The sequence below is a fragment of the Haemaphysalis longicornis genome, unplaced genomic scaffold, assembly GCF_048455015.1.
Source record: "Haemaphysalis longicornis isolate Haplotype H1 unplaced genomic scaffold, Haemaphysalis longicornis Haplotype H1 scaffold_2, whole genome shotgun sequence".
Lineage (NCBI taxonomy): Eukaryota > Metazoa > Arthropoda > Arachnida > Ixodida > Ixodidae > Haemaphysalis > Haemaphysalis longicornis.
Genome location: NW_027526295.1, coordinates 67235360 through 67256336, shown reverse-complemented (window position 1 = coordinate 67256336; position 20977 = coordinate 67235360). Strand labels below are relative to the sequence as shown.

Here is a 20977-nt window from a genome sequence, read left to right as displayed (position 1 = left end):
GCGAAGGATTGCACCCATACGGAGTGACTGTGCTGAGAAACGGGAAGCGGGAAGAAACGCACTTACCGCGCCAGCCGCACAACGAAAACATGAGCAACAGTTCCCCTCGCTCGCTTTAGCACCGCAACCAGCAGACAGTGGCAACCGCAGCGCCCCTGCTCAGCCCCTCGCCTGCTCCGTCCACGGTCGCCATTGCGCCGACAAATTATTGAGAAAGGCTGCGCGTACACGTCTATTCCCCTATAAGCTCTCATTTTACAATCACGTTGGTTACGCGTATGCGTTCTTGATAACCGAAAAGCGGTACCCAAGCAGCTGCCTTATTTTATGTAGAAATTAGGACATCGCAATAAAGCTGTCGAAAATGAACGATTTGACCGGCAGTTGTTCTTCCTTCTTTGTTCATTTACTCACGCTATACTAACCTGACAAAGAAACTGATGTAGAGAATGTGTATTCGGTTGAACTCACGGAATAGAAAAAAAACAAAAATATGTCTTAGTTCAAAGCACCTTTAAACCTAGTTAGCACGCAGTGTTTCGTGTTAGGTTGAATTTGCTTCAGGTTTTGCATGCAGGCTGCCGTCTAGGTACGTGTATGGATGATTGAATTCGGCGGGCGCGACATCGATGGCGAGACGAGGAACCAAGTACCGGTGAAGCAACCGTTAAACCCAGAGTTTCTTACTACATACACTAGAGAGGAATCTGGCGCTAGCGTCAATGCGGCTCGCATTAAGGCCGTCTGTGTCATCATGGGCCGCCATTATAGCATGCGCCCGCCTTAGTTTTATCATTGGCTTAGATTGAAACGTTTTAGTGGCCGTATATTCGAACACAGTGCCACAAAAACACAAAGAATGGTGTGTTATTATATAAGCGAAAAATAAAACAGGCTGTTTGAAAGCTAACAAAAAAGGAAGTGAACCGCATTTTTGCAGGAACGGTTGTGCCTACTATTCTGCAGGTTGTAGTTAACAACAATGTAAATATTTTGGGAGAAACTCGTTATAGACTCTCATTTCATTAATTTTACCATTACTTCAAATAATAAACTTAAGTTGTTAGAAAACCGTGGAAATGTTTTTGAGCGTGCCTATGAAAACGTCGCTTCGTGGTGAACCACGTTGCACCGACCGCCAGCTACAGCTTAAGAAAATTTGTTGCTGCACGAGTTGGTTCATACTTGAACAAAAAGGAAAACGTGGCGTTAAGCAGTCGTGATAGAAGACATGGACGGCCGCAGGCACCCGTATCTGTCGTATCTGGTCTTCGTCTAAATACATTTGGTTTCTTTGTTTTTGTCAGCTACAACTTTCGCGGCGGCATATTACTCGCTCAGGGCACTATTCTCGACTGCACAAATTCCCGGTGAACTGTGAATTTTCCGGAAGTCTTTTCTGATTGGCTTTCAATTTTGGCCACGTCCTTCCGGTTGTGTGTGATTTCGTCGTTTTGACGTTTCAAGACGTTTCCTGGCACCAGTTCTAAAGTTTGCCTTATTTCTCTTTACTTAAGGCGTATATTTCTTGGCCGGCAATGAAAAACCAGACTAAATTCAGCGGACATGATAACGTACACCTGTCTTTGCTATTCAACAACAATACGCCTTCTATGACACGCACTCTGTGATTGACTGAGAAGGCGTGGCGAAATTTACGCAACTGGCGGAAACGATTACGTCACACACTGGCAACTTCAGTCTGCGTAAAATGGACGTAATGTTACGTAACAGCTTGAAAATGGCGGCTACTGGCGCCGTGAAATAAAGCAAAATATTTCACCGACCTTCGGCGCCGTGAAAACCCCGTGAATTTGCTGTAGGCGCAGTTTCGCATGACGCGCGATTTAAAGCTGTTTTCTACCGAAAGAAATAATAGTTTTGACTGTTTCCAAGTCAGCGATCACGGAGCATGCAAATAACGTGCCGTATTTTGATTTTATGTTTGTTAATAAAATTAAAAAAATTTGTTTGGCGTAACAGCAGCATGAGAGGGCAATACAAGCCTCTCCATGACAAACAGAACCCAATGCATGGCATTCGTCCACACTCCTTCTAGTAAGATGCTGGGTCACACGTTCGAACTCATAAGGAAAATAACAAAGAAAAGTGACTGTTTTAATCATTACTGCGCGGATTGAAGTCAAGCTTGACGAATGAGTGAATGAGAAATTGGTGACATTGGTGCGCGCCGTAGCTATCAGGCGTAGCGCTTCGCTGCCTTTACGCGTCATGCAAGCGATGGTCGCGGCCGTGTTTTTCTGTGATCACGCCATAAACTTGTAACATAGCAGCAGAAGATAGCGTGCTGGTGGCGGTGGCGCGGGGAGGTGATAACGCAACAATGCTTGCATGGAAGCAGCGAGGTAAACTATGTTGCTAAAAGTGATTTAAAGAAATAAATAGATACGGTAAAAAGATTTTTTTATGTTCTTTAGCTCAACATCCCCCTTTCGCTCACTTTTGGATCAACGTTACTCGATCGCCTTGCGGTGTGGACGCCAATTTTGACCTGCATAAATGTGTTTCCCTTTCCAGCCTCCGCTACCGTCTTAATTTTTATAACAATGCCAAGTGTTTTTATATCTTTTATGCCCAATATTTGATACCATGGTTGTAATCTTTTTTTGAGTGAAGCGTCAAATTACACTGCATGTCGTCATAGCTATACGTGCAACACGTCACTGATTGCTTACGCTGTGCTTACGCGAAATCATGAGGAATTCACTGTGAATTTGTGCAGTCGAGAATAGGGCCTTCATTCATACGTTCCTTCGACCCCGGCACGACCACTATAGGTGCGACCACGCACTTCCTGCTCTTTCACCGAGCACGCAGTTGCCACGGCCCACGGCTACCACAGAACAGGGAGAATTTCAGCTATCTTGTAGCTCTTTAACGTATTAATGCATAGTAACGAAAGCAAATCCAAAAAACCACTGAAGAATTCAACTGTCATGCCAAGCCCAAGCCAGAAGCGGTGGTCTTCCCAGAACTCCCCACCACGACGTGGATTCCCAGGTGCAGTTTCCTCTCTGGTATGCTTACAAAGAAACTCTATAGGCTCCGGAACGATCGCCGGGTGGCGCTGCACTCTCCCCTCCGCCTGGCTCCGCGGGAGTACGCGGTGGCTGCCATTGCTTCGGCACGTGCTTTTTTCGCTGCACGCATGCTGCATTTATCGCGCTACGGTGAGGTCTAGGTAAAATTTTCTTTCGACTTATGAAAGCATACCCATTAGCAGGTGTCCAGCAAGTTCGGTTTACACGTAGTGTAGCTACTAGGTCCATTTTTGCCGGTGCTTGTCTTGTCGTCTGCTACGCGCCAGTCGAACGGCCGAGCGCCCCGGCGGTTTCACGGGATATAAAGAGTGCTCTTGTGGGCGACCCTTGGCTGGTCTAACCACCTCAGTCATCGCGAAACGACTGCGTCTGGTGAACGGCTTTTCAGCGCCCTAAGCAGACGCCCCCCCGCCCGCTCCTCCGCGTCTGGCAAGTGCACGCGCAGCTCCCGCTGTCTCCCGCACGGCCTGAGGCATCCAGCCTCCTACTCACGAATGCGAACAAAGCGACCGCCGGCTGCGCGAGCCACTTAAGCCAGCACGTAGTACAAAGGGCGGCGGTAACACTCCTCACTAGCCCGAAACGAAAAGATGAAACTGAAGGCGAAGCAAACCCCCCATATTGTTGCATGGTCAGCTGCCACGACAGTAACAAGGCGGAAGACGAGGATCCATTCGTTAAATTCTGCATATTCCCCGCGAAAGCGCACCAAAAAGATAGACGGTAAGCATGGATCACGGTGGTTCGAAAGGTGAAATAGGCTGGCACATTCTAAAAGCATAGCATTTCTTTAACTCACGATGTCACCCGGCGTTGGCGTGCCTCGGCGTCCGCAACAGCCTTTCCAGGTGCGCCCTCTCCCCCACTCTTCCTCGCCTGCTCTCCGCTGCTCCTCGCGTGTTCTCTGCGTGCTCGGATCGCGTTCAGCAACAGGTGGGGCGCGCATGCGTCGTAGTTTGGCGCGGGAGCAACAACAGTTGTGACGTGATCGTGACGTAGTCGTGACGTGGTCGTGCCGCGGTCGTGCCGTGATGGGGCGGTTCTCGGCGTTCGCTCTCGCTGTCAATTTTAAATGCAGAGCATTTCTTTAACTCACGATGTCACCCGGCGTTGTCGGCGTTGGCGTGCTTCGGCGTCCGCAACAGCCGTTCCAGGTGCGCCCTCTCCCCCACTCCTCCTCTCCCGCATCACGCTACCCTCCTCGCTCTCAACAACAGGTCCGCACCCCTCCCCCTACACTATATAAAAAAATAATACTTACCGGCACCTGGTTTCGATCCCACGACCCTGCGGGCAGAACGCAAGGTACATGGTGCTCTACCCACTGCGCCACAAAGCCGACACAGAATGGAAGGCTACGAACGCGCCTTATATCCTTGACTCATTCAAACTACGTCAAGAAGCTGCTGATACAACGCATTCACTACCACCAACTCCCCAAACAGTAAACGTTAACGCAATACACCCACCCCCTATGCGACGCATTTACTCGAGTCCTCCTCGCGGGGAGATGGGCCCTTTCTTTTTTGTTTGTATCTGTGTGCTTTCAGTTTACATTACCCGGCTTTGAAAATGCGAGTCCTCCCCTCTAACGAGTCCTCCTCTCTACAATTTTTATTGCATGCATGCAATGAACTTGGTAGTTGTTTAGCTGGTGCCGTTCGATATCGTTCATATATAACACAATAGGTTGACATTTTGCATAGGTGAAAAAAAATAGTTTCTAGCGATTCACCTAGCCGTAGTAGCTCTGGTCCGTCTTGTCATGGTGACTTGTGTTCTGCACGGGATTGCTGCGTTGTTCATTTTTTTTCCCACATTTACAAATACTGGTAATTAAAAGAGGTATACACCAAATTCTGTATATTAATAGTAATTAAAAGTTATACGCCACAAGCTGTTCTGTTGTTTCCTCGAAGTGCCACTCTAACCCATACTTGTACTCCAAGCGGGTGACAAACATTTCGAACAAAAATTCCTTCAAGGACAAGTAAAATGGAAATGCGGCGCTGTCAGCGCACCCCTTAATTAGCGTGTGCCTTTCTAATGCGTTTTTTATAAGTTGCAGCTGATCGTTTCAAGAGTAAGAAATAACCTATTAGCATAATCAATCATGTTTATCCTACATTTTCGCTAGCCTCAGTGTTGCTGCAGTCCAGAAAATCCGGATGTCCGAAGCGCGAGCACGCGAAGGGAGTACGCGAAGAGAAAAGTACTCCGTGACAAGCTTAACAGCTGTCGCCTTGCAGACAAAAGGACAGCAGCCGGCGACTGCCGAACAACGCGTTTCCCCCCTTAAAATCGTCGGGGCAGTCTGCCGGTCGAGCGGCGGGTCTGTAGCAGACGGCAAGACAAACGTCGACAAAAATGAACTCAGTAACTACTCTACGTTTAAACCGAACTTGCTGGACACGTGCTGACGTGTATGGTTTCATAAGTCAAAAGAAAATTTTACCCAGCCCTCTTCCTAGCGCGAAAAATGCAGTACGCGCGCAGCGAAAAAAGCACGTGCCGAAGCAGCGGCAGCCACCGCGTACTTCCGCGGAGGGGAGAGTGCAGCGCTGCCCTCGCCCGGCAAACTTTAGCTTCGCCTCCCTATGGTTAAACCCCTCGCCTAGTCACGCCGTTCCACTGCGCTGACACCCACTCACACACGGCTCTGCTGGTGCTGAACAGTCAAATGCCTGCGCAGCAGCCGCTAAACCCTCGCCCAGTCACGTGGTACTTCAGCGTTGAGGCTCCTAGGGAGCGAAACAATACGAAAGGCGCATCTTTCGCGCCTTCGGCTTACGGTCACTTGCTACGCGCTGAAGTACCCGGCACGATGAAGTACGATGAAGCCCCTTGAAGTACCGTGTTTGCCCAATTCTAACTCGCACCTTTTTTCACTTAGATTACCCTTAAAATTTACGTGCTCGTTACAATCGAGCTCAAACCCTACATCAGCTTTCAATGTTCCCCGCTCTGGTTTTAACGCCAGCAGGAGCTGGATAAGCAAGTTTGTGAAAACGAGGAATTTGCGCTCGTACAGTTCGTGCGTCAAAAAATGTCTTGCCAGATATAGTGATGTCATTTCTTTTACATGGGCGCGGTAGGATCGGCGTCAAATTTTTTTTTTTAGTTTCCATCAGTACACTTACCCGTGCGTTACAATCAGGGGCGCGCTACAATCGTGCAAACACGGTATGCAGTGTAGTAAAGCTTTGGCTCGAAAAGAACCAGCGGTGATTAGCATACATACTAAAATTTAAAGAAATCATCGCACTAGCGAACACTAAACAGAGGCAAAGGTAAAAGAGGCGAAACACACGCTAGCCTGTGTTTCGTCGCCTCTTTTACCTTTGTCTCTGTTTAGTGTTCGCTAGTACGATGATTTCCTTAGTAACCAACTCGCCCAACTTCCTGCCTTAGTTAAAATTTAAAATTCAAGTCGTTCAAATCCTCACAAGTAAATATCAGTGGCACAGTAAATCCCCTATTGATCCTTAATGGGTTCCAACAATATGCAGAGCCATTTCATTAGCGGTTGCACCGCTGGAGCGGAGCTTTCTCCTGTAGTTGAGCAGCAGTCTGTGCCGTCAGACGGCCCCAAACGCACTATCCTAAAGCCTCGGTGCTCGTGCAGCATGGCCGATGTGGAGTTCCTGTGCAACCGCATCGCCATCCTGTCTGACGGCCAACTCCAGTGCATCGGCTCGCTGGCTAACCTGAAGGAGAAGTTCGGAAAGGGCTACACCATCATCGTGAAGACGTACCCTTATCGCAAGCAAGACGACGACTATCTGCGTGATGTGGCCGAGGCGATTGTGAGAGCCTTCCGCAGGGCAGAGCTCATGCAAATCTACGAGGTAGTACCGCTTTTTTTACACTAGCAATGACGTAGTTAGTGCGTGGTGGAAGTAATTACAGAGTTGTCTGCAACGCAAGGCCACAAAGGTTGCAGAAATTTTATTAAAGGAAGGAAGACCGGCGGCGGATAATTGTTGACAGAACGTTTTGCTGTGGTTTTATTTGTGAAATTTAACTCTGGATTTTTTTTTTTTTGCACCGTGGTCGTTTTTGTTGTAAAACTGGCACGACAACAATGAGTTTATCTGTTGCAACTGTCCTTCTGGTCCAGGAGGTTTAAAATTGCGGTTGCAGCAAAAATTGTGCTATGGCCCGACAAAGTGTGTCTTCTGTGTGGTTCCGTAGCAGCTGGTGATTTGTAAAAAATAAGAAATGACGTAATTTTCCTTACTTATTTTATTATGGTTCGTTTTTATACAAACGAAGCATTTGCACAAAGTACGCAATTCGTAAGTTGCTCAGTTTTATAAAAGCCGGGCCTCGGTGCACAAGCTTTATGAATGCTCCCATGCATGCACTTGTGGCACGGTTAAACCCGTGCAAGTGACAGAACCTGTGGTCGGTGCGTGAGTGAGAATCCAGCACGACAGAAGTAAAGTAGTCGCTGTTTACCAGCTACACATTTCGGTTCAGGACAGCTTACCCGCCGTTGTGGCTCAGTGGCTAAGGCGTGGCTAAGGCTAAGGCTGAGGTTAAGGCTGAGCACGAGGACGCGGGTTCGATTCCCGGCCGCGGCAGCCGCTTTTCTGATGGAGGCGAAAAGCTAAAACGCCCGTGTGTACGAAGTTTCGGCGTACGTTAAAGATCCCCAGGTGGTCAAAATTACCTAGAGCCCTCCACTACAGCGCGCTTCATCGCCTGCATTGCGTGGGCGCGTTAAAGGGACACTGAAGTGAATTTGTCAAGCTCCCGTTTTTGCTTGCACTGCGTAGACTGGCTCAAATTAGCACACTTTTCATCGTTTATCCGGTTGACAAATCGGTAATTATTTTACAAAGCGCGAAAGAAGAAAAACTACCATGCGCGGTTTGCGGCGGCCGCACCAACTAAGGCTGTGACGTTGAGAGGAGGGGCGCCGTGATTGGACGATGCCCAAGGTTAGCAATCACACAAGTTTCGGTTTCGGTTCTGTAAAACATAACCAATGGCTTTGTTGGATGGGCATTCTCAATATCTCAGTAATCATCGTACCGCGCTTCTGCCATCTTATCGGCTGTAAAATGCACAAGATAAGCCTCCCAGGACGGCTTGTAGTCGTAGCATTCACTAGCCGAGACCTACGCAGTGCATGAACGCCCTCCGCGTACCCGCAGACGCCCAAATGTCATGCGCTTTTCCCCCATATTTGGAGCTTGCCTCCCTCATGCCTGTATCGTAAAAAGCGTGTTCGCACCAGGCCAAGGGTCTGTTCATTCTGGCCTGTGCCCACTGCCTGCAAGCAGTCGGTGCTTATGGCAACAGCACGCCAACGAGAACTCGCTAGCGCGCCAGTGCCAGCCTGCGCGCGTTTTGTGAACTAGTTCGTGTAGCCATGAACGTTGCGGCCCCAAAAAAGGTGAACTCAATATAGAAAACATCGGCGGAAAACAAAAAAGTTACAAAAAAACAAAGCACGTACCCGCGGGGATTCGAACTCGTGACTCGCAAACTATTTGCGGTGAATTCCGAGCGCCCCAGACCGCTAGGCCACGGAGCGGGACGAGAATGCCTTGCTAACATAGGGTATATATTGCACAACCGGTTTACACTTTTATTTAGTTTTGGCATTTCAAGCCGCTTAGGTGACTATTTGTTGTACTGCAATCGTGCAGTAAGCGTCGCCCGAGTTTCCACAGTAGCTCACGTCTAGCAATTGCATTTCGTAGACGGAAAAGCGTTCGCAGATACGTAGTCGTGCTGCTGACCGCTGTGCTTGTTCGCCCAGCGCAAAAAAGTGCTTCCCGCGCCCTAGTTTTACGCTGTACGGTAAAAATATCAGTTGATTTTATTTACTTAGTACCTATATTGACTTCGCTGACTCTTCTCCCGCCTTCAAGAGGCCTTATATTTTCCTACTGGCGTACCAGTCAGCGAAGCGTCGCATGTTCGCTTCTGCAGCAATTGTGTGAAGCGACCTTGACTTGGAGCTAGATACAGTGTACAAACTAGCCAAGTAAAGAAAGGCACATTCTTCCATTCACAAATGTGTCCTGGCTTCGTTTCAGCTAAGCGAACGAATTGCGACCAAGCAATTTTTTTTAACCTCCTTGATTGCGACGACCCGCCGGCGGCCGGCGGACGAAACGCTGGGCCGACTGACTCTGTCGGCCGGGGAGCCGTGCAGTAGCGCAGCCGTGGCGCAGCCAATTGCCAGCTCATCCCCTCCTGACGTCACACGAAAACGCCACACAAAATGGGCGAGTGTAAAGACAGGAGGACAGCGTTTTCGAATTAGTTTTTCTAATAAATAAAATCGCGTAAACGCGCCTAGAGCGGTCGAAACATGGCCTGGGGACTCCGGACTACAATTTGCGCTAGTAATCCCGCAATGTTTACATATCACTTCAGTGTCCCTTTAAACCCTATAATCAATCAATCAATCAAGACAGCTAACTGGGGAAAGTTTCATTGAAAATTGCACCATCGTTCAGCTTGGGCTACTCAAATCAAACGGTTCGTAGCGACAATGTACGGCGCGTTCGATATTAGGTATTGACTAATAATTCCGCTGCACCGACCACTCATTTTTAAAGAATCCTTATTGTTTTACAATATTTGGTTTTGAAATATATTCTACAAATAAACTTGTCTTTAATGTGCGGAGAAAGCAACTGCGCTTCCGCTTTCATGGTAGTCAAGGGCTTTCCATAGTGCTGTGAAAATAATCTTTAGAGGAGCGTTCTCCTCCTCAGTAGGCAGGGTTCTGAGCACAAGCACGTGTCTCGAGCTCCCCAGTGACTTGAAAGCTGCTATGCTACAGTGACTGATTCCATGTCTCACCCGAAAAAAAATTTCAGCATTTACAGTACGAAGTGGGAGTAGCAAAATCTGGTTGGGAGTTTATAAGGACTTGTTGGTGCGGAAGTTGGTGCAGCTTTAACGTAAAAAACACTGCGCGAATTGAGACGACCACAAAAAGAACAGAAGGTCAGAGAACAAGGACACAGGACAGAACACAAGTACAGGTTGTAAGGGCATAGCTCATTGTTGCACCACACGCCCAAAACTGCTGACGGAGGATAAAACGATAAAAAAAAAACTTTAGGAGCAGTGAGGACGCATATCATTAAAAATGAAAAAGTGAGATGTTGCACTGTCGATGATCACAACGCCGATGGTAGCCTTAAATACGAGGGTGGACGTTTCCCCGGCCGGGCCAAGAATGCATGATGAATGCAAGAAGAATGATGCACGCCTACCAGCGTGCTCGCATAACTGTTCCTTCTTAGATGCGTGCCTGCTTACCAGTGTACGACCGCAAGCGTGCCTTCAAGAGAGTGCCCGCGCGGGAACGACGCATGAGCTTGCCAATTTTACTGTATACCTGCTCAGACACGCCTGCTTCCCGGCGGGCCAGCTGCCGGCATATTCTACTGGTTCTCCAATGTTTCCGAAGGTGAAAATAGACTCGCGCAACAATTTTCGGCAGAAGTGTGTTGAGCGAGGCAATCGTATTCAAAAATATTTCGTGCACTCGGAGGGAACTTTGCTAATTCAATGACGTTCTCTTCTGCGATTGCGGATTATCATCTGAGCTGGAAAAAATAGCCCCTTACTTTCTATTCTGAAAATGCCTTTGTTTTGTCGCTATAATTCATGTATAGGCAGACTTCCAACCGCGGACACATTCTCGGATAAAGTCCAATCGATGCCTCTACGCCGCTGGGTAGTTGGCTCATAAGAGTCGGTGCGGAAGCGCTATCGAAATGCCCCGGAAACGCGAAACGCGTAAGCCCATTCCTTTACCGCTGCGATACATCCATGTTGAAATCATCCACTGCGACCTTAAAGGTAGTGCCATGCGAACTCACCCGCGGTCCGACGACAGTCCAAGGGCGCCTGAGCACTTCTTAAAGGTTCGGGATTCGAAAGCTGTAATGTCCAGTTTGGCGACTGAAACGCCCTCGCTTCCACCCCGTGTTCTTGACGGAGTTCGTCCCCTTGCTGCCTGCCACGATTTGGTTGCCTTACGCTTTCGAATGACTTCGATCGTCTCTTACGCGTTAAGCCTATGTTTGTTCCCGTTCTCAACTGCGAGTTGAAGTGCGTGCTATCGAACGCCTCGCGCTTCAAAGACACGTGGGGCCGCGTGTGCTTTGATGCAGTGTTGTACACGTTCCTCCAAAATAGGAACGAAAGCTCGTTCCTCGTTCCTTGCCAATTTTGAAACGAGTTCCCGTTACAAGTTCCTTTATTACGAAAGGAACGCGTTCCAGTTCCACTTCGAAAATTGGAACGTGTCGTTACATTAACGTTACAATTATGTTTTTAAATTAAAATATAGTGTCGGATAATCCTGGGTCGAAATTAAGTGAGACATTTAAAACTCACATCGAACAACGTATATTATACGAATATTAACACCACCGGCAGCAGATTATCTGGAGATAAAGATAATCAAAAGAAACGCTCCTAGGCGAATTTTTTCAGGGAGCACCGGTAACTCCAGACGGCTCCAGGACATTTCGGTGCAGGATATTTCGGTGCGGAAATGTCGGTGTACGGGCGTTTTGGTGCACGCACATTTCGGTGTACGGACATTTCGGCGACCAAATTATCCGGTGCTTGCCTGTTTGCGACAGCCGTTATATTTTTATTTCCGCTTAACGTGGGTTATGGACAACAATCTGGAGCAGTGAATTTATTTTTTTGATTGATGCCATGTTCGATCGTTGCCAGGTACTTTTAGAAATTCTACATTTATATATTTTTGTTTAATACATCTTCCTGGGGACACCTCTTATGCAGCCGATTGAATTCTTTAGCACACGTTTTTTTTTTCATTAATGACAGGTTGTTAATTTATATTCTCTCTTTTTTAGCTAAGACAATTACCCGTGTTTACGATGGTCTACCGCCTCTTTTGTATTTTTTTTTAATTACACACCCTCAAATTACATAAATTACATGCACACTCTCAATATCCAAAAAGTAACAAACATTAGCTAGCCCCCCAGAATGAAGAAAACCTTATGAAGAGTATTACGTAGGTTGGGCTGCCTTGCTAAAATGAATTCGCGAACACTGGTCTAGGATATTGTCGGGGAGGAAAAATGGGCCTTTTGGAAAACAGCCGCAGGTCCTAATGTCCTAAATGCTGATTAAGCGCGTACCGGTTGTGCATACAAATTCTACCCATTGTGTTCGGGACAACCAACCTTCGTTTAATGTTTACAAGCCTACATTTACCACATTTTAATTCTTAGTTCTAGCGCCCCCCCCCCCCCCTCCCACCTCCCGCCTGTACGCTCGAATCTCGACCAGATTTCTTTTTCAGCCATATTATTTTCGGTTTCCCCTGAAAATCCTACTGGCGTGGTGGAGTTCACGGTCTCCGAAGCGTAACCGCAGTGATTTTTTTAATTTTTATTTAGAACATACTGCTAGCCTCTTAGTGGAGGCTTTTGCAAGAATTCGGTGATACATTCAGAACAATGACATAGCACACTTCACGTTTAAAACAGAGAAAAAGCTTTACATTCACCATGGGCGCACGAAACCTCTATAATGTGACACAAAAAGCCGCCCAAAAAGCCGCTGAGAACACAATGACCAGTATCGTTTGCCGGCTACGGCCTTCCGCGCGTCGCGGTCATATCGACGGCGCCCCCACTCCAGGAATCGCTCTTTCTGCGCCTTCAGTCGCCCCCTTGGGAATTAACTCCTAAAGTCGCGCATATCATGGACACCCCAGGTATACATCGCTTCCTCCCATTATAAGGAGCAAAAAAAAATGAATAGGCTAGTGTAACGAGAGCGGCAACAGTCGTCTTCAAGTTTCCGAAGTCCAGTCGACGCAATGGTGAAGCACAAGTGACAGCCCTCTCTCTCTAATTAGGGGGATGATTGCCGGCGGGGCTCAGCTTTCCCCTCCCCTAGGTAACGCCACCGTAAGTGCGATCGTTGGTTTGTTAGTTTTAAGTAGAACTGACACCGAATGCAACGAAAGCGAGATTGATTGAGATAATAATTAAAACTAAATGCACACGCGACTAATCGACCTCGTTTTTCTGTTGTCGTTTTGTCGCGGAAGTTTTGCTGGGGGGGAGGGTGGGAGGAATAGACCAAAAGCAGCAGCGTCTTGCACCGTTGGGTGAAGTGAAAGGAAAGCGCTTTGGTAACACTTAAAGTATCAGGGTTTTTCACATGAATGTTAAAATAACAAAACAAAATGGTTCAACGGATCCAAATTAACAGCGTTAATTTTTACCATCTGCTACAGAAATTGGGTTTACCGTGGCAATGCTCCGCCAGGGTTTTCATTTCCACGAACGGCGGCGCAAGTACAAGTCTCGAACGTAAAATCATATCAAGTCACGAAATTACAATATTAAAGCTAAAATGTTCAAAGAATGCCTGGGACATTCCCTCACTCAAAATGTCTAGGCCAAGAGGTCGTACACCAAAATGTCCGTGCACAGAAATGTCCACACCGAAACGTCCTGGACCGAAATGTCCGACACAGAAACGTCCGGATCCCGTTTAGCAGTCAGTCCGTTTCGGTGGCTACGTTGTTGCCGGGTTGACCAGGACCGGTCTCCTCCTGAGCGCGCCGAAGGGCGAGTAGGAAAGGTGCGGAGGAACGGACATGGCGAAAGCAGGCCCGCGGAACTAATTCCCCTACTGCGACGAATGCCCAAGTGCCCAGCCGGGTCCCGGTCAACCCAGTAACAACGCATACGACAGAACGGACGGACTGCTAAAACTCTCTATTCTTTCCCCGCCAGGGAACAATTCTATCGGCCAGACGCGCATTCTGGCCTCGCCAGACAAACGATGAAGGGTGAAAAGCATTCTCGCGGCTACGCTATTCACCCGTCGCACGCCGCGTAAGCAACCAGCATGAAAGCAAGCACAAGCTGCGGCCTGCTGCGTGGTTATTCTTCTGCCTTTGACCTTCGAGGAAGCACGTACAGCTGAAGGGCGGGCAAACTGACCATCTTATAGGAAGAGAAACGCAGTAGCGCTTTGTGGATTTTTGTACTCGAGCCTTGGCATCAAAAACAGCCAAATCCTAGCGATGTAACGGCAGGAACGCCGTTCCTTCAAAAACGTAACGAGTTACCGTTACAGTTCCACCGATCCATAATGGAACGGTGGCGTTCCTCCGTTGCTCCAAAAAGGAACTAGTTCCAGGAACGTCGTTCCTAGTAACGCCGTTCCGTACAACACTGCTTTGATGTGAGGACATAGAAGAAGGTATGGAAACTTAGTATAATGCCTCCGATATAAAATGTGCTTGCTACGTCCACGCGAGGCCAGCGACACGGGCCACTCGCCTGGCGAAGCGACGGAAACGCAATGGGTCGCCCCAAAGTAAAAAAAAAAAAGAGAGATTCGAGGAGGTCGTCAAAGATAGTAGCAGTCGGTTTGTTTGAATTGCCGCAATGTGTTTCTATAATTTGCAGGCACTTTTGTGGCCCAGGGCGGGTTTCGTACAAGCGACGTAGTATGCACGAGGACGCCAAAAGGCCATTCGCTATTTGTCTTCACTGTTGCTCGGATGCACGATTTCTCATTCCTCACCCGCCACGGTGGCTCAGTGGATAAGTCATTGTGCTGCTGAGCCCAAGGACGCGGGTTCGATTCCTGGCCGCGGCGGCCCCTTTTCAAATGGAGCAGAAAAGCGAAAACGCGTTTTTTGCCACACGTAAAGATCACAAGGTCTTCAAAATTAATCTGTAGCCCTGCACTACGGCGTGCCTCATCGCCTGTGTAACGTCGACGCATTAAAACCCATAAACAAGCAGGCTTACTGAATCCCCGTTTGGTTAACACTCGACAACTTATGCAGGAAATGACAATTTTGTTTAAAATAATAGGGGTCTGTGTCCATTTTAATCAACAGCGTATAAGTAGCCTGCTGAGAATCGGATGACAGTTTTAGCGATAAAAAAACAAAAATCCTTTACGTAGCGTTTTTCCCTCCGTGTATTCTCATTCGCATTGCAGAACACACGGCGAGGCTAATGATTTGTGCCCTCAACAACTCACGAGGATGGCTTGGTGGGCAACTTGGTGGTGCATATTAACAGGGTTAGCAGCACACGCGTTGGGCACAGCAGGAAGGAACGACAGGACAAGGCGCTCATACAACTGATTTGTTATTCAGAAAAGAAAGGCATATAAACCCCCGCACATCCAGCAGCATGGCCAACACAACCTTCCGTCAACACTTATCCTCTCGCCTTCAGCATGTTACAAACGTTGCGCCAGATAATCCTTGGCTGCTTATTATGACTGCTTATTAAGCGCACTCCGAGAATAGATGTTGCAATGAAATCAGTATTCTACCTGAAGATTAGCACACAAGTATTACGGGGATCAGACGTATCGAGGACCTGGGACTGGTGATCATATTTCAGGTGTCTAATAACGGAATTTTTGTTATGTTCTTGTTTTAAGTGCAGATCACTTTATGGACTCGCATTGTCGTCGTAGCTCGCTAACGGTCGATGCGTCTGCCAGAATCAGGCGGCGCAGCGAGATAACGGACCCAAATACAGTCTTGTGTAGAGTCGTCAGGGAGTCACGGTGAGGCTTCGAAAATCACGCGGTTTAATTTTTAAATAGTCATAACCGTTGGAATTTGCGTAATAGTTGCGTAAAAGCGTCAGGTTGCGTAACAGCGTCGCAACACCCTGCATTTTTGAATTCCATAGGGGCGATTTCCCGTGCAAGCCGGGTGAACTTCCCAAGCGTTGTAGTCCCACACAAGCGACGAGCGCCAGGCCGGGGAGTCGCTTGTACCTATTTTACCGTTACGTTTCCGGCGCCACCAAGGCACACGAATGCACGTGGTGACTTTTACATATAGCGCCTGTGAATTAAAACGGGTTTGATCCGCAAGTAAAGCGCTCGTCTTGTGTACTCCTTCTCTTTGCTTTTCTCGTTCCCCATTATTGCAAAGGACGTAAAATAAAGTAGCAATGGATATATAATCATACCAACTTCCCGTCGTTCATTCCTAATCCAAGTCTATGTTAGTGGATGTGCAGCTGTAAGAGAAAGTATTTCAGTGCGTTGTGGCTTTCTCGCAGGGTCAACTCGAATTCCACATGTCCCGAGTGTACCTTCTGTGGAGCGACATGTTTTCGCGTATGGCCAACATAAAGAAGCGCTACAAGCTGCAGGATTTTTTCATCACGGACACCTCCCTCGAGCAAATCTTCCTCAGCGTGGCGCGCAAGGAGGCCAGCAGTGCAGACACCGCTGCAGCCAAGGCCAACGCCAGGGACGCTGGCTCCCCACCTGTCGCGCTTGGAATATGAAGCCGACATCGACCGAATTTTCAATAATGCAAAATGGACACTTCTGCGATTAGAACGTTTAGGTTGTGTTGTGAGGTCGTAACTGGGCGGCATGTTCCGACAACTACTTTCATTTTGAAGACACCTATGTAGAATGTATATAACTTTGCTACTAGCAAGCAAAAACTGAATGTCAAACGGCAATATTCTACCAAAAAAACCTCCCAAATAAAAACGATCAGCTAAATGAAACTCTAAAGCTTTTTTTTCAACCAAATTTCGCATTCAAAAAATCAAATTTGTTTTATGAAGGTGGTCAAAACGTTAAAAACAGCAGATTTACGGGGACGTTTGCTTTCTAAGGCTTTGATAAAATTACTAGCTGGTTGTCACCCCAAGGCCTCCATTGTCTTGGGTGGCTAACTACAAGCTGCTTTAAGATCATTCTTGTTGATGAAAGTGCCGCCACTTGTCGGAGCCAAAGCGATCTTTTTCACACGATGGACATTTCCGCGGCCGGATCGGTGACGTCGCGTGACGCCAGTAGACGGTCCGGCTCAAGGAAGCATACACAGGAATGATAAAGCGAGCAGACGACAGCGCGGACGAGCAAAGCGTACTCTCGACGCGTTGCTCGTCTGCGGGTATAGTGAACTAGAAATTCTAGTTCACTCTACTGCGAGCGGCGAAAAGCGCAACAGGTCGAGAGTACCGGCTTCGAGTGGTCGAGAGTACCGGCAAAGATGAACGCCGACCGGAAGCGTCGCGGAGCGGCTAGAAAGAGGAAAGAAATTCTTGGGTCACGTGATCAAAACGTGACGTTCCAGGACTTGTTTTTGAGCGCCTAGTGACAACGCCGAAGTAGGCGCAGCATTTCCCTGGGTCCCCCCCGAGTGAATGATTTGCGCTGTCAGTACCCAGCGTGTCAGTTCGTGTTGATTGCTACGAAATGAAGCTGCAAATGCGTGAATATACCGTGAATGCTAGTATTGGTGCGCTCTCCCTATCCGATTAGGTGTCTTACATACCTGCATACTACTGCGACATTTCAAGAGAGACTTGCAGCCTGAGCTCAGCGTATATCAGCCATGCCGATCGTTTGCTGTCACAGACACGGAAGAGCGGAAAAGAGGGCATCTATGCGCTCATTTTTCCAGCAGGGTCAGTAACGTCGTTATTTAATGTTTGCTGTAGTTATTGTGCTTATACCACTGTACTGGGTACACAAAGCTGCGTGAATTCTTGTTTGCGTAGCCGCCTCGGCCTCCTAGCGGTCATTCTCGTTCCCGATAGTATTGTTACGTTAACAATTGGTGTATAATCTTAAATTCAAATTTATCGTGCGCTGCATACTTGGACGAGGAACAGAGACAGTGGAAAAATACAAACCAGACGTTGGCACGCAAACCAACACCTGCTTCGTGAAGCCAACGTGCCTGTGGTTTGTCTGTTCCCAGTCCCTGTTTCGTCCAAGTATGCAGCACACGCTGAATTCAAATTAAGATGATATGTCCCCACACACTCCGGCCGCAGTTTCAAGCGTTTCTTTGTTGTTCCTCTTGTGTAGTAGCCCATAACATTGCTAAAATTTGATCGAACCGGTGGCGTGTACTCCCCGAAGCGCAGTTCTGGATGTGTGAGGTGCAGTGCCTCGATCGTAAGTATGCGTGTGTTTGATAGCGTTAATCTCGCGAGTATGTCGTGTGCATGCATCTTCGGGCAGTTGGTTGCGTTGCGGGAGATGAATGGCAAACGTCGCTTCTGTACAGAGAACTTAAGGATACCGCGGCCAAAGGGGAAAAAAATTGGGCCCATCTCCCCGCGAGGGGGACTCGAGTAAATGCGTCGCATAGGGGGTGGGTGTATTGCGTTAACGTTTAGTGTTTGGGGAGTTGGTGGTAGTGAATGCGTTGTATTAGCAGCTTCTTGACGTAGTTTGAATGAGTCAAGGATATAAGGCGCGTTCGTAGCCTCCCATTCTGTGTCGGCTTTGTGGCGCAGTGGGTAGAGCACCATGTACATTGTGTTCCGCCCGCAGGGTCGAGGGATAGAAACCAGGCGCCGGATAGTATTTTTTTTTATATAGTGTAGGGGGAGCGGTGCGGACTACGACTACGGACGCCAACGCGGGTGACATCGTGAGTTACTGAAATGCTCTGCATTTAAAAAAGCGTGAAACCGTGAGCCAAAAAAGACGGAAGAGGGAGAGAGAAAGGATAGACCAAATGACGGCGGCAGAATCAGATCGTCCGAGGGGCTGTGAGGGTTACGCGGCATTTTGGGCCCTTTATGAGGAGGCACCAGGAGCAACTGTCAGTAAATTGTACATTGAAAATGAATGGAAGAAGCTGCGTATGGGACAAATAGTCAGCGGCAGGGCATCAAGCCACTGAAAATTTGAAAGCACACAAATAACGCGTACAGGCAGGAGAGACACACCACAGTCTCGTCAAACAAAGGGTGGCACCCACACTTTTTTATAATGCACAGGAATATTTGCGCCTGTTGAATTCGTTATTGTAAACAAATCCTCTCCGAGATGGACGCTGAGACAGCGTCCTGTCTGGTCCACATACACGGACTTAAGTGACAACGGAATTCTGTAAATCATGCCTATTGTACATCGAACTAAAGGCTGCGCATGGTTAACACTGGACTCGTTCCTTCCTTCTATATGATCCTTGTTATTAACAATGCGGCAGAGATTGTCCACTTTTGCTTTTGCAGAAAACAACACACAGGACGATTCGATGTGTGTTCTTGTTCTTGTAGTGGGTTGTCCTGTGTGGTCTTATTCCACGTCGCCATCTTTTACGCATTTTATTTTTCAAAGATGTATTATTAGTCAACCCAGCTTTCAGTTGTGCTGACACACCACTAATCCTGTTCTTGCAGCATCTGCATGGGAGGGTTTCCAGTGGAAAAAGGAAGTGCTTGGACCTGGCCCCTACGATGTTGGTGCAGGGCCTGGAGGGAAAGCCTTGATCTACAACCTTTCTGGGTACCCATGGAAAGCAGGTGACTGCCTCCAGAAGTGGGTCTTTTTGTGGTACACTCGAAATTAGCAGCAGACAGACTGCATCTGCTCGCAGACCACCCTGGTAGTATGAGAACCAAATATGTAGCTGTGATCTAGTTACTGACGAGAAGACTTAATAAAAAATCAACTGCCAATATGTTGAAACGACAAAAACGGGGGATGTGAAGCTTTCCAAAACCAAGTCCAACACCAAATTAACCAGCCCAGTACTGAGCAACTGTTTCTTATTGGTACGGTCTGCTGCAATGCAGTTGTGCTTTCTGGAGCTTTACTGATGCAGGCAATCCATGGCCTTCCGTAGTGTACAACCGTTGTCATTAGATGGATGTGTACATTTTCTGTGTAATTTTCCACGTCCATGCAAACCCAAATTGCTTCGACTGTGCTGGAATGGCGCAATGGGATAGACGTCAGCTTCATAACTTGAAGGACCCAGGTTCAGTTCAGATCATGGGAAGCGTTTTAGTGTTTTTACACTTCACCCATGATCGTCATCATCAGGAAAAGTTGGCTTTCCTGCAGTGCATTTTAAGGGTTGACTACAGATACATCAGGGAGAGGCTGGAAGCTTCACTTTAGTGAATGAAACTGTGCCAAGTACGGTATGCGCGTGAGCCGAGCCAGTAAGGAGTGGATAGGTTAAATCCTTGTAAAGAAAGATCACAAAAAGTTCGGTGTGAATCACTAAGCTTTAAAACTTGTCAAATCTAAACGTGAAACTTTATTGAACCAGTATTTCATGCTCAGCTGAGGAATGGTGGACAGATGAGGGCAACAACTGGCAGAAAGGGCCAGCATGAAGTTCGTACCAGCATGAAGTTCATGTGTCTATGTAAATATTTTAAAAAGTACTGGTACGAAATTTTCGTGTTACATTTCTCCCATTGCTATGGCTGCCTACCAGCCCAGGAATCATAGAATGGAACATTAGATGGTCGACCGCAGGGCAAATAAATAATTATTTCGAGCCTTGTTTATTCGTGTCAGTTTCGGCTTCGACAAAACAAACACCAAGGCGGCCGCCATGAGAGAATGGCGCTGCTGATGTCACTGTTTTCGTTGCATCATGGTCAGACTGGACGCGTGCGCTAGATTGAGCGAACACGGCCAGGCTGGCCGTGGTTGCACACGCCTAAGCCACACGATATCAGTCCCAAAACTGTGACATGATACACAAGGCAGTGCAGCGTGCTCCATCAGCAGCCGGTGTGTTGGTGAAGTCACTGGAGCCCTGATGTCGGCAGTTTCGGGCGAACTGCATGGTGAGGCACTCCACGCGTCTTGCTTATGCCAGTGTCAAAAGGGTATTTATTCTGAGCTTTCTGATGTATGCAAAGGTTACAATTGATTTAAAATATGTTATACTGAACGGTTGCTATTAAAATCTTCATATACAAAGGAAACTTTTTGGATAGTTATCTCAGCTTTTATATTTCGCCTCAGTACTCCTTTAAGTAGAGCCTCATCATGTTATGAATGTTTAATAGTGGTGCTACTCCTTAAGGTATTTTTTAGTTGTTTTAAGCTGACGTTTTGAGTTTGGAGTAAAGAGAGGCCGTAACATTCTGGCCGCGCAT

The 20977-nt window shown here is 47.7% G+C and overlaps 1 protein-coding gene across 1 annotated transcript in view; it reads left to right on the top strand.

Moving 5' to 3' along the window:
* Positions 1 to 16389, top strand: part of LOC144168032 (retinal-specific phospholipid-transporting ATPase ABCA4-like) — an 87618-nt gene extending 71229 nt beyond the window's left edge. The window contains exons 11-12 of the mRNA XM_077697121.1: positions 6688 to 6910; positions 16151 to 16389. Coding sequence (XP_077553247.1) covers positions 6688 to 6910; positions 16151 to 16381 — 454 coding nt within the window. The 3' untranslated portion in view covers positions 16382 to 16389. The remainder of the gene's footprint in view (positions 1 to 6687; positions 6911 to 16150) is intronic.
* Positions 16390 to 20977: the final 4588 nt, after the last annotated feature.